The sequence below is a fragment of the Oncorhynchus tshawytscha genome, linkage group LG18 (assembly GCF_018296145.1).
Source record: "Oncorhynchus tshawytscha isolate Ot180627B linkage group LG18, Otsh_v2.0, whole genome shotgun sequence".
Classification (NCBI taxonomy): domain Eukaryota; kingdom Metazoa; phylum Chordata; class Actinopteri; order Salmoniformes; family Salmonidae; genus Oncorhynchus; species Oncorhynchus tshawytscha.
This window is the reverse complement of record NC_056446.1, coordinates 41,903,950-41,917,042: the sequence shown is the minus strand read 5'-3', so window position 1 is coordinate 41,917,042 and position 13,093 is coordinate 41,903,950. Positions and strand designations below refer to the sequence as shown.

Below are 13,093 nucleotides of genomic sequence, written 5' to 3'. Positions count from 1 at the left end.
TATGGGGGATAGAGTAGAGAGTTTAGTGAATAGATTGTAGAGTATGGTGAATAGATTAGAGAGTGTGGTGAATAGATTATAGAGTATGGTGAATAGATTATAGAGTATGGTGAATATATTATAGAGTTTGGTGAATAGATTATAGAGTATGGTGAATAGATTATAGAGTATGGTGAATAGATTATAGAGTATGGTGAATAGATTATAGAGTATGGTGAATAGATTATAGAGTATGGTGAATAGATTATAGAGTATGGTGAATAGATTATAGAGTTTGGTGAATAGGTTATAGAGTATGGTGAATAGGTTATAGAGTATGGTGAATAGATTATAGAGTATGGTGAATAGATTATAGAGTATGGTGAATAGGTTATAGAGTATGGTGAATTCAGTAAACATGTCTGAGACCTGAAGATTTAGAAGCTAAGCTGTTTAACACATTCTGAAGCTAAGTGGTCTAACACATTCTGAAGCTAAATGGTCTAACACATTCTGAAGCTAAGTGGTCTAACACATTCTGAAGCTAAGTGGTCTAACACATTCTGAAGCTAATTGGTCTAACACATTCTGAAGCTAAGTGGCCTAACACATTCTGAAGCTAAGTGGTCTAACACATTCTGAAGCTAAGTGGTCTAACACATTCTGAAGCTAAGTGGTCTAACACATTCTGAAGCTAAATGGTCTTACACATTCTGAAGCTAAGTGGTCTAACACATTCTGAAGCTAAGTGGTCTAACACATTCTGAAGCTAAGTGGTCTTACACATTCTGAAGCTAAGTGGTCTAACACATTCTGAAGCTAAATGGTCTAACACATTCTGAAGCTAAGTGGTCTTACACATTCTGAAGCTAAGTGGTCTTACACATTCTGAAGCTAAGTGGTCTAACACATTCTGAAGCTAAGTGGTCTAACACATTCTGAAGCTAAGTGGTCTAACACATTCTGAAGCTAAGTGGTCTTACACATTCTGAAGCTAAGTGGTCTAACACATTCTGAAGCTAAATGGTCTAACACATTCTGAAGCTAAGTGGTCTTACACATTCTGAAGCTAAGTGGTCTAACACATTCTGAAGCTAAGTGGTCTAACACATTCTGAAGCTAATTGGTCTAACACATTCTGAAGCTAAGTGGCCTAACACATTCTGAAGCTAAGTGGTCTAACACATTCTGAAGCTAAGTGGTCTAACACATTCTGAAGCTAAGTGGTCTAACACATTCTGAAGCTAAGTGGTCTAACACATTCTGAAGCTAAGTGGTCTAACACATTCTGAAGCTAAGTGGTCTAACACATTCTGAAGCTATGTGGTCTAACACATTCTGAAGCTAAGTGGTCTAACACATTCTGAAGCTAAGTGGTCTAACACATTCTGAAGCTAAGTGGTCTAACACATTTTGAAGCTAAGTGGCCTAACACATTCTGAAGCTAAGTGGCCTAACACATTCTGAAGCTATGTGGCCTAACACATTATGAAGCTAAGTGGCCTAACACATTCTGAAGCTAAGTGGTCTAACACATTCTGAAGCTAAGTGGCCTAACACATTCTGAAGCTAAGTGGTCTAACACATTCTGAAGCTAAGTGGCCTAACATATTCTGAAGCTAAGTGGTCTAACACATTCTGAAGCTAAGCGGTCTAACACATTCTGAAGCTAAGTGGTCTTACACATTCTGAAGCTAAGCGGTTTAACACATTCTGAAGCTAAGTGGCCTAACATATTCTTGTGGTGCACAGGAGGCCGAAGGTTCACCACCTTCGATACAAATTATTGAATCGTTCAGTTTGAGAGACTTGTTACTCACCCCTGATATGGTCTTGTTTCTCGCTCCTCAGACCGCCCTCCTGCTCCCGTCAACGTGTCTGTGATGCACCTGAGGGCCGACTCCGCCACCGTCTCCTGGGAGGTACCTGAGGGTGACATCATCATCGGCTTCTCCATCTCACAGCAGGTGATGTGTTCTAGAGTTATTAATTTTATATAATTATTGTCTCCTTTCATTCCTGTTCATCTCAGTTAACCCAGAAGTAAAGTATTGCGCAATTGGTAAGAGAAGAGAAGAGAACGAAGGAGCTCCACCCTCTCTCTTTGCAAGTTAAGGACAAGTCTATGGGCCCTCCCCTTTCCCGAAATTCGAAAGATACTAACACCTGAGAAATGGTGATTTGCCCAAATAACCAGAACTAATGTTGTTCATTCTCTCACTCGTCCCGTTGTACCATGACAGATCTACAGTATCGGTAATGTAGTCTGTCCACCAGAGATTACATTCCTGTTGACAAAATATACACATTAAATGGGTGTGTTTCCATCTTGGTATAGGGTTAGTCTGCTGAGTGGATTCCACGATAACGGTGTTTATTCAGTAAATGTCATTGTTGTACATGTGTTAGGGGGGATACTGATACCGTGCTAAATATCTGATGTGTTAGGTGGGATACTGATACCGTGCTAAATATCTGATGTGTTAGGGGGGATACTGATACCGTGCTAAATATCTGATGTGTTAGGTGGGATACTGATACCGTGCTAAATATCTGATGTGTTAGGGGGGATACTGATACCGTGCTAAATATCTGATGTGTTAGGTAGGATACTGATACCGTGCTAAATATCTGATGTGTTAGGGGGATACTGATAACCGTGCTAAATATCTGATGTGTTAGGGGGATACTGATACCGTGCTAAATATCTGATGTGTTAGGTGGGATACTGATACCGTGCTAAATATCTGATGTGTTAGGTGGGATACTGATACCGTGCTAAATATCTGATGTGTTAGGGGGATACTGATACCGTGCTAAATATCTGATGTGTTAGGTGGGATACTGATACCGTGCTAAATATCTGATGTGTTAGGTGGGATACTGATACCGTGCTAAATATCTGATGTGTTAGGTGGGATACTGATACCGTGCTAAATATCTGATGTGTTAGGGGGGATACTGATACCGTGCTAAATATCTGATGTGTTAGGTGGGATACTAATACCGTGCTAAATATCTGATGTGTTAGGTGGAATACTAATACCGTGCTAAATATCTGATGTTTTAGGGGGGATACTGATACCGTGCTAAATATCTGATGTTTTAGGGGGGATACTGATACCGTGCTAAATATCTGATGTGTTAGGTGGGATACTGATACCGTGCTAAATATCTGATGTGTTAGGGGGGATACTGATAACCGTGCTAAATAATAATAATAAAATAAAATAAACAGAACATAGAACACAGAGAACAAAGCTATATACAGGTGTCGTCAGATCTGGAGGACATGAGAACTGAGCCGTGCAACTAAAAGCCCTGTGTCACCCTGGTTTTTAGGCAGCTGCCGGGCTGCTGAAGGGAGACGGACCTGGAGGTGCGAAGTGTGAGGCAGGAGGGTAGAATGAGGTCAGACAGGTACTTGGGGCCAGAGTTGTGGATAGCTTGGTAGGTAGAATGAGGACAGACAGGTACTTGGGTCCAGAGTTGTGGATAGCTTGGTAGGTAGGATGAGGTCAGACAGGTACTTGGGGCCAGAGTTGTGGATAGCTTGGTAGGTAGAATGAGGACAGACAGGTACTTGGGTCCAGACTTGTGGATAGCTTGGTAGATAGAATGAGGACAGACAGGTACTTGGGTCCAGAGTTGTGGATAGCTTGGTAGGTAGAATGAGGACAGACAGGTACTTGGGTCCAGAGTTGTGGAAAGCTTGGTAGATAGAATGAGGACAGACAGGTACTTGGGTCCAGAGTTGTGGATAGCTTGGTAGGTGTGAACCAAGATTTTGTACTCGATGCAGGAACATATGGGGAGCTAATGGAGGTTGAACAACACTGGAGTGATGTGCTCTCAGGGGAGAGGTGTGGGTGAGGACACCTGCAGCACAGTTCTGGACATATTGTAGCCTGTTTATGCACTTGGCAGATGCTCCAACAAAATGTCTGATGTGCTATGGTGAATAAAGATGTCTGTAAAGCCTGGCCTTCAATTTTACACTGTTTGGTTTCCTCAGCATTACCGAAAGACTTGGTTCACATGCTAATATAAATGACGATGAAGGAAAGTTTGACTCCCACCAAAGCCTCCCAAACTAAGAATCTTAAATAAACCTCAACATGTTTAATATACGGTTCCAGGGTGAATATCCACAGCTGCCAGAGAGCAATTTTCGGGTTGAATAGCTTTGAGAATGCTTAGAATACTTACAATGCTTAGAATGCTTAGAATAGTGGAACTACCTATGAATACTGATCTCTATTCTCACTCTCTGTGCATACTAGGAAAATAACACCCTCATACCTGTTTCACTTCATGGACTTTTATGGAGTTTTAGTTCCAACCTGATCTAAGGTAGCAGGCATAAAATAAATGTTTAAGTGCTCTACGTACTCTACGCAAACGGAGTGACGGTGGTCTGTTTGCGTCGCTCTCTGCGTACTTTTGTGTGGCTGAATTTTTGGAACGGACCGTATGTGACGCTCAGTCGCTCTGTTTGCATATAGTGTGTCGAGCCCTTTAGGACTGGTTTTCCAGACACAGGTTGTTTCTAGTTCTGGACTAAAAAGCTTTCTCCACTTTTTAGTTCAGGACTAGGCTTATTTGTGTCCAGGAAACTGGCCCTTATACAACTCACCATCTGTCTAATACAAACGGCATAAAATCACAGTAATTTTCGTTAAAGCCTGGAACCAGACAAGGTTGTCCTGTATCGCCTCTTTTAATAGCTTTTGTCATAGAGCCATTTCCCATCTATTTTAGAATAGTGAAACTACCTGCTGATTTAAAAAAAAGGGATATACAGCCTCCTCTCTGTTTAGATTTTCTAGAATTCCAATGAATTCAAGTTGAAGTCGGAAGTTTACATACACCTAAGCCAAGTACATTACAACTCAGTTTTTCACAATTCCAGACATTTAATCCTAATAAAAATGTATTGTCTTAGGTCAGTTAGGACCACTTTATGTTAAGAATGTGCAACGTCAGAATAATAGTAGAGAGAATTATTTATTTCAGCTTTTATTTCTTTCATCACATTCTCAATGGGTCAGAAGTTTACATACACTCAATTAGTATTTGGTAGCATTGCCTTTAAATTCATTTGGGTCAAACATTTTGGGTAGCCTTCCACAAGCTTCCCACATTATGTTGGGTGAATTTTGGCACATTCCTCCTGACAGAGCTGGTGTACCTGAGTCAGGTTTGTAGGTCTCCTTGCTCGCACATGGTTTTTCAGTTCTGCCCACGAATGTTCTATAGGATTGAGGTCAGGGCTTTGTGTTGGCCACTCCAATACCTTGACTTTGTTGTCCTTAAACCATTTAGCCACAACTTTGGAAGTATGCTTGGGGTCATTGTCCATTTGGAAGACCCATTTGCGACCAAGCTTTAACTTCCTGACTGATGTCTTGAGATGTTGCTTCAAAATATCCACAGAATTTTTCCTCCTCATGATGCCATCTACTTTGTGAAGTGCACCAGTACCTCCTGCAACAAAGCACCCCCACAACATGATGCTGCCACCCCCGTGCTTCATGGTTGGGATGGTGTTCTTCGGCTTGCAAGCATCCCCCTTTTTCCTCCAAACATAACGATGGTCGTTATGGCCTGACCAGAGGACATTTCTCCAAAAAAGTTCAATCTTTGTCCCAATGTGCAGTTGCAAAACCATAGTCTGGATTTTTTTATGGCGGTTTTGGAGCAGTGGCTTCTTCCTTGTTGAGCGGCCTTTCAGGTTATGTCGATATAGGACTTGTTTTGCTGTGGATATAGATACTTTTGTACCTGTTTCCTCCAGCATCTTCACAAGGTCCTTTGCTGTTGTTCTGGTATTGATTTGCACATTTCGCACCAAAGTATGTTCATCTCTAGGAGACAGAACGCGTCTCCTTCCTGAGCGGTATGATGGCTTTGTGGTTCCATGGTGTTTATACTTGCGTACTATTGTTTGTACAGATGAACGTGGTACCTTCAGGTGTTTGGAAATTGCTCCCAAGGATGTACCAGACTTGTGGATATCTACAATTATTTTTCGGAGGTCTTGGCTGCTACTCATCTCCAGCACACATGCAAGAGACTCTGAACTTACAATGGCCCCAAGTTGTTATATATTTTTCTTGTACTTTATGCTTTTTTCATCATGACTCCTGCGTGGTTTGTGGACTATGAACTTGCTTGTTTACCTAACCATGGGCCAGACTATGTTTGTTCCCACACTCGGGACTCTGACTCTCTATTGGTTACACAGACTATTGACCTCCCATCTTATTCTAACCACCCCTCGCCAGCTTTGTTTTCATGCTACCGTATGAAATTGCTGTACAATAATATCTTGTTGCCATCTGATGATGCACATTCAGATGTCATATATCAACACTGCAGAGCTCTCCCTGTCCTCTGCCGTGCCTTGATTGTATTACTGCTGATGATATCTGGAAATGTGCATGTACACCCTGGCCCAGCTACCTTCGCTAGCCCCAATTCTGACTTGTGCTCTGATATCCGAGTCACTGATTGCTGCTCTGGTAAAAGCCTGTGTTTTCTGCACGTTAACACTAGAAGCTTATTACCGAAAATGTATAAATTGAAAGTGTGGCTTTGCAGCTCCAATCCAGATGTGTTGGTCATTACTAAGACATGGTTAAGAAATACCTTTCTGGTATGTAACCTTTTTCAGTTTGACAGATCTACCAAAGGGGGTGGAGTGTCAATCTTTACCAAGGAACACCTTCAGTGCTCGGTTATCTCCAACAAGTCTGTCCCCAAACAATTTGATTTGCTGGTTATAAGCATTAAATTTTCAAATAGCTATTTGTTGATTGTTGCTGGGTGTTATCGTCCACCATCAGCACCGGCCTGTACCCTACCTGCAGCAAGTTCTCTCCTGGCACCTTACACTAAGTCTGAATTTGTCCTGCTTGGTGATCTAAACTGGGACATGGTAAAACACCTGACCAAGTCTTAAAGCAATGGGACTAAATCTTTCTCAGATTATTCCCACAATGTATGACTCAAAAACCCAGAAAAGGCTACTCTCATTGATCTTATCCTCACAAATAATCCTGATAGGTGTCAGTCTGGTGTTTTCTGTAATGACCTTAGTGATCACTGTTTTACAGCTTGTGTTCGTAATGGCTGCTCAGTGAAACGACCTGTCCTGAATTTAAAAAACTTTAACCTGTTGCGACGAGCAATCCCGTATCCGGGATCCTATTTATAGCCTCAAGCTCATTACCATAACGCAACGTTAACTATTCATGAAAATCGCAAATGAAATGAAATAAATGGACAGGTCGTTTCACTGAGCAGCCATTACGAACACAAGCTGTAAAACAGTGATCACTAAGGTCAACAGAAAGATTTAGTCCCATTGCTTTAAGACTTGGTCAGGTGTTTTACCATGTCCCAGTTTAGATCACCAAGCAGGACAAGCAGGGAGTCACTGAGTCCGAGGTGCTAAAGGAGCTCCTTAAACTTGACACCCCAAAAAATCTGGGTTAGATGGTTTAGACCCTTTCTTCTTTACGGTTGCTGCCCCTATCATCACCAAGCCTGTCTCTGACCTTTTTTAACCTGTCTCTCCTCTCTGGGGAGGTTCCCATTGCTTGGAAGGCAGCCACAGTGCATCGTTTATTTAAAGGGGAGATCAAGCTGATCCTAACAGTTAAAGGCAAATTTCTATTTTGCCATTCATCAAAAGTGTTGGAAAAACTTGGCAATAGTCAACTGACTGTCTTTCTTGATATCTATAGTATTCTCTCTGGTATGCAATCTGGTTTCCTCTCTGATTATGGATGTTTCACTGCAACCTTAAAGGTCCTAAATGATGTCACCATTGCCATGGATTCTCAGCAATGTTGTGCTGCTATTTTTATTGACTTAGGCAACACTTTTGATACGGTAGACCATTTCATGCTTGTGGGCCGGCTAAGAAGTATTGGTGTCTGAGGGGTCTTTGGCCTGGTTTGCTAACTACCTCTCCCAAAGGGTGCAGTGTATAAAGTCAGAATATTTGCTGTCTCAGCCACACCATGGGAGTACCCCAAGGCTCATTCTAGGACCCACGCTATTTTCAGTGTACATCAACAACATAGCTCAGGCAGTAGGAAGCTCTCTCATCCATTTATATGCAGATGATACAGTCTTATACTCAGCTGGCCCCTCCCTGGATTTTGTGTTAAATGCTCTACAACAAAGCTTTCTTAGTGTTCAACAAGCTTTCTCTGCCCTTAACCTTGTTCTGAACACCTCCAAAACAATGGTCATGTGGTTTGGTAAGAAGAATGCCCCTCTCCCCACAGGTGTTATTACTACCTCTGAGGGTTTAGAGATTGAGGTGATCACCTCATACAAGTACTTGGGAGTATAGCTAGACGGTACACTGTCCTTCTCTCAGCACATATCCAAGCTGCAGGCTAAGGTTAAATCTAGAGTTGGTTTCCTTGATTGTAATCACTCCTCTTTCACCCCAGTTATTACCTGGTACTCCCTGTATATAGCTATGTTATTACCTGGTACTTCCTGTATATAGCCATGTTATTACCTGGTACTCCCTGTATCTATCCATGTTATTACCTGGTACTTCCTGTATGTAGCCATGTTATTACCTGGTACTTCCTGTATATAGCCATGGTATTACCTGGTACTTCCTGTATGTAGCCATGTTATTGCCTGGTACTCCCTGTATATAGCCATGTTATTACCTGGTACTTCCTGTATATAGCCATGTTATTACCTGGTACTTCCTGTATATAGCTATGTTATTACCTGGTACTTCCTGTATATAGCCATGTTATTACCTGGTACTCCCTGTATATAGCCATGTTATTACCTGGTACTCCCTGTATATAGCCATGTTATTACTTTACTTCCTGCATATAGCCATGTTATTACCTGGTACTTCCTGTATATAGACATGTTATTACCTGGTACTTCCTGTATATAGCCGTGTTATTACCTGGTACTTCCTGTATATAGCCATGTTATTACCTGGTACTCCCTGTATATAGCCATGTTATTACCTGGTTCTCCCTGTATATAGCCATGTTATTACCTGGTACTTCCTGTATATAGCCATGTTATTACCTGGTACTTCATGTATATAGCCATGTTATTACTTTACTTCCTGTATATAGCCATGTTATTACCTGGTACTTCCTGTATATAGCCATGTTATTGCCTGGTACTCCCTGTATGTAGCCATGTTATTACCTGGTACTCCCTGTATATAACCATGTTATTACCTGTCACTCCCTGTATATAGCCATATTTTTACCTGGTACTCCCTGTATATAGCCATGTTATTACCTGGTACTCCCTGTATATAGCCATGTTATTACCTGGTACTCCCTGTATATAGCCATGTTATTACCTGGTACTCCCTGTATATAGCCATGTTATTACCTGGTACTCTCTGTATATAGCCATGTTATTACCTGGTACTTCCTGTATGTAGCCATGTTATTACCTGGTACTCCCTGTATCTATCCATGTTATTACCTGGTACTTCCTGTATATAGCCATGTTATTACCTGGTACTCCCTGTATATAGCCATGTTATTACCTCGTACTCACTGTATATAGCCATGTTATTACCTGGTACTTCCTGTATCTTTTTTTATCCTTTATCTTGTAAAACGACCCGTCAGTAAGCATTTCACTATTAGTCTACACCTGTTGTTTACTAAGCATTTCACTGTTAGTCTACACCTGTTGTTTACCAAGCATTTCACTGTTAGTCTACCACCTGTTAGTCTCCACCTGTTGTTTACTAAGCATTTCACTGTTAGTCTACACCTGTTGTGTACCAAGCAGGTGACATAAAAAAATGGATTTGATTTATATGAATACCCTGTATCTCTGTCCTGTATTTCAGAGACAGCAGGGCCACACCCAGCGCTTCATCAGGGAGGTGAATACCACCAGCAAGGCCTGTGTTCTGTGGGATCTGGACGAGGAGACGGACTATATTATCCAGGTCCAGTCCATTGGTCTGTACGGAGAGAGTCAGGCCAGCAAGAGGGTTCACTTCAGAACCCTCAAGAAGTCTGACCGCTTCCTGTCCAACAGCTCCAACCAAGGTACATTTACACTAACCCTGACCCCTAACCCTAACCCTTACCGTTCCCCACCAACAGCTCCAACCAAGGTAACCTTTACCCTACCCCTAATGTTAATAACCCCTAACCCTGAACCCTAGCCCTTACCATTCCCCAATCAACAGCTCCAACCAAGGTACATTTACACTAACCCTGATCCCTAACCCTAACCCTCACCATTCTCCACCAACAGCTCCAACCAAGGCAACCCTTACCCTACCCCTAATGTTAACCCCTAACCCTAACCCTGACCCCTAACCCTTACCATTCCCCACCAACAGCTCCAACCAAGGTAACCCTTACCCTACCCCTTACCCTACCCCTAATGTTAACCCCTAACCCTGACCGCTAACCCTTACCATTCCCCACCAACAGCTCCAACCAAGGTATATTTACACTAACCCTGACCCCTAACCCTAACCCTTACCATTCCCCACCAACAGCTCCAACCAAGGTAACCCTTACCCTACCCCCTACCCCTTACCCTACCCCTTACCCTACCCATGTTAACCCCTAACCCTGACCCCTAACCCTTACCATTCCCCACCAACAGCTCCAACCAAGGTAACCCTACCCTACCCCTACCCCTAATGTTGACCCCTTGCTCTAACCCCCAACTCCGACTATGACACTAACCCTGACCCCTAACTCCTTGCACTTGCACTTCAGTTTTAAATAGAACCTTCATATGGGCTATGGGATTTGTGTGTTCGTTTTCCATGATCCATTCAGTGTCTATTGTGACGTTTTAATGAGGTGCTGATCATAGAAAATGTCAATGTCATTGTAATTTACGGGTAATTAACAATGCCTGTTTATCGATGTCTGTCTAGGGCGGTAGGGCTCTAGGGCCTTCGTTGCTGCATTACATAATGGAGCAGAAGTGTTTTGAGGGACACATCATGTTCTATCATACCTGAGATACCTTCTGGAGAGACACCTCATGTTCTATCACACCTGAGATACCTTCTGGAGAGACACCTCATGTTCTATCACACCTGAGATACCTTCTGGAGAGACACCTCATGTTCTATCACACCTGAGATACCTTCTGGAGAGACACCTCATGTTCTATCACACCTGAGATACCTTCTGGAGAGACACCTCATGTTCTATCACACCTGAGATACCTTCTGGAGAGACACCTCATGTTCTATCACACCTGAGATACCTTCTGGAGAGACACCTCATGTTCTATCATGTTTCTGGATCATGCACACACCTGAGATACCTTCTGGAGAGACACCTCATGTTCTATCACACCTGAGATACCTTCTGGAGAGACACCTCATGTTCTATCACACCTGAGATACCTTCTGGAGAGACACCTCATGTTCTATCACACCTGAGATACCTTCTGGAGAGACACCTCATGTTCTATCACACCTGAGATACCTTCTGGACACCTCATGTTCTATCACACCTGAGATACCTTCTGGAGAGACACCTCATGTTCTATCACACCTGAGATACCTTCTGGAGAGACACCTCATGTTCTATCACACCTGAGATACCTTCTGGAGAGACACCTCATGTTCTATCACACCTGAGATACCTTCTGGAGAGACACCTCATGTTCTATCACACCTGAGATACCTTCTGGAGAGACACCTCATGTTCTATCACACCTGAGATACCTTCTGGAGAGACACCTCATGTTCTATCACACCTGAGATACCTTCTGGAGAGACACCTCATGTTCTATCACACCTGAGATACCTTCTGGAGAGACACCTCATGTTCTATCACACCTGAGATACCTTCTGGAGAGACTGTTCTATCACACCTGAGATACCTTCTGAGAGACACCTCATGTTCTATCACACCTGAGATACCTTCTGGAGAGACACCTCATGTTCTATCACACCTGAGATACCTTCTGGAGAGACACCTCATGTTCTATCACACCTGAGATACCTTCTGGAGAGACACCTCATGTTCTATCACACCTGAGATACCTTCTGGAGAGACACCTCATGTTCTATCACACCTGAGATACCTTCTGGAGAGACACCTCATGTTCTATCACACCTGAGATACCTTCTGGAGAGACACCTCATGTTCTATCACACCTGAGATACCTTCTGGAGAGACACCTCATGTTCTATCACACCTGGCCCACCCACCTGAGGTACCTTCTTGCCTGCAGGCACAGATGGAGAGGAAGCCCCTGTTTTAGAAAAGGACTGCCCTGCTTTCTCTCTCTGCCTCTTTGTGATGTTGTTGCATTTCTGCATGCAGATACAGAATGAGGCAGATACACAATGAGGTAGATACAGAATGAAGAAGATACGCAAAGAGGTAGATACAGAATGAGGTAGATACAGCATTAGACAGATACAGAATGATATAGATACAGCATGAGGTAGAATGAGGCAGTTACAGAATGAGGTAGAATAAGACAGATACAGAATGAGGTAGAATGAGGCAGATACAGAAGGAGGTAGAATGAGGCAGATACAGAATGCGGATAGAATGACAGATACAGAATGAGGTAGATACAGAATGAGGTAGAATGAGGCAGATATATAAGGAGGTAGAATGAGGTAGATACAGAATGAGGTAGAATGAGGCAGATACAGAATACGGTGGAATGAGGCACATACAAAATGAGGAAGATACATAATGAAGTATAATGAGGCAAATACAGAATGAGGCAGATACAGAACGCGGTAGATACAGAAATAGGAACAAACAGAATGAGGAACAATTAGTCAGATACAAATGAGATAGATACATAATACGGCAGATACAGAATGAGGCAGATACAAAATTAGGCTGTCAGATTCGTGTGTATAGGTGGCAGGGAAGTCAGGCGCAGGAGAATCAAACTGAGTGTAATGGAGTTATTTAATAACACATACTCCAAACACTAAATGTAACAATTAACAAAAATGGGTACGAGGACCCGGCATGCACCAATACAAAAATAAATACAACACTGAAATACAAACAATCTCTGACAAAGACATGAGGGGAAACAGAGGGTTAAATATACAACAGGTAATGGATGGGAT

The 13,093-nt window shown here is 42.5% G+C and overlaps 1 protein-coding gene across 2 annotated transcripts in view; it reads left to right on the top strand.

Moving 5' to 3' along the window:
- fndc4a (fibronectin type III domain containing 4a) overlaps positions 1-13,093 on the top strand; it is a 146,594-nt gene that overhangs the window by 26,325 nt on the left and 107,176 nt on the right. For both annotated transcript variants that reach the window (XM_042301106.1, XM_042301105.1), the window contains exons 2-3: positions 1,831-1,946; positions 9,854-10,058. In XM_042301106.1, the coding sequence (XP_042157040.1) occupies positions 1,831-1,946; positions 9,854-10,058 (321 nt within the window). The remainder of the gene's footprint in view (positions 1-1,830; positions 1,947-9,853; positions 10,059-13,093) is intronic.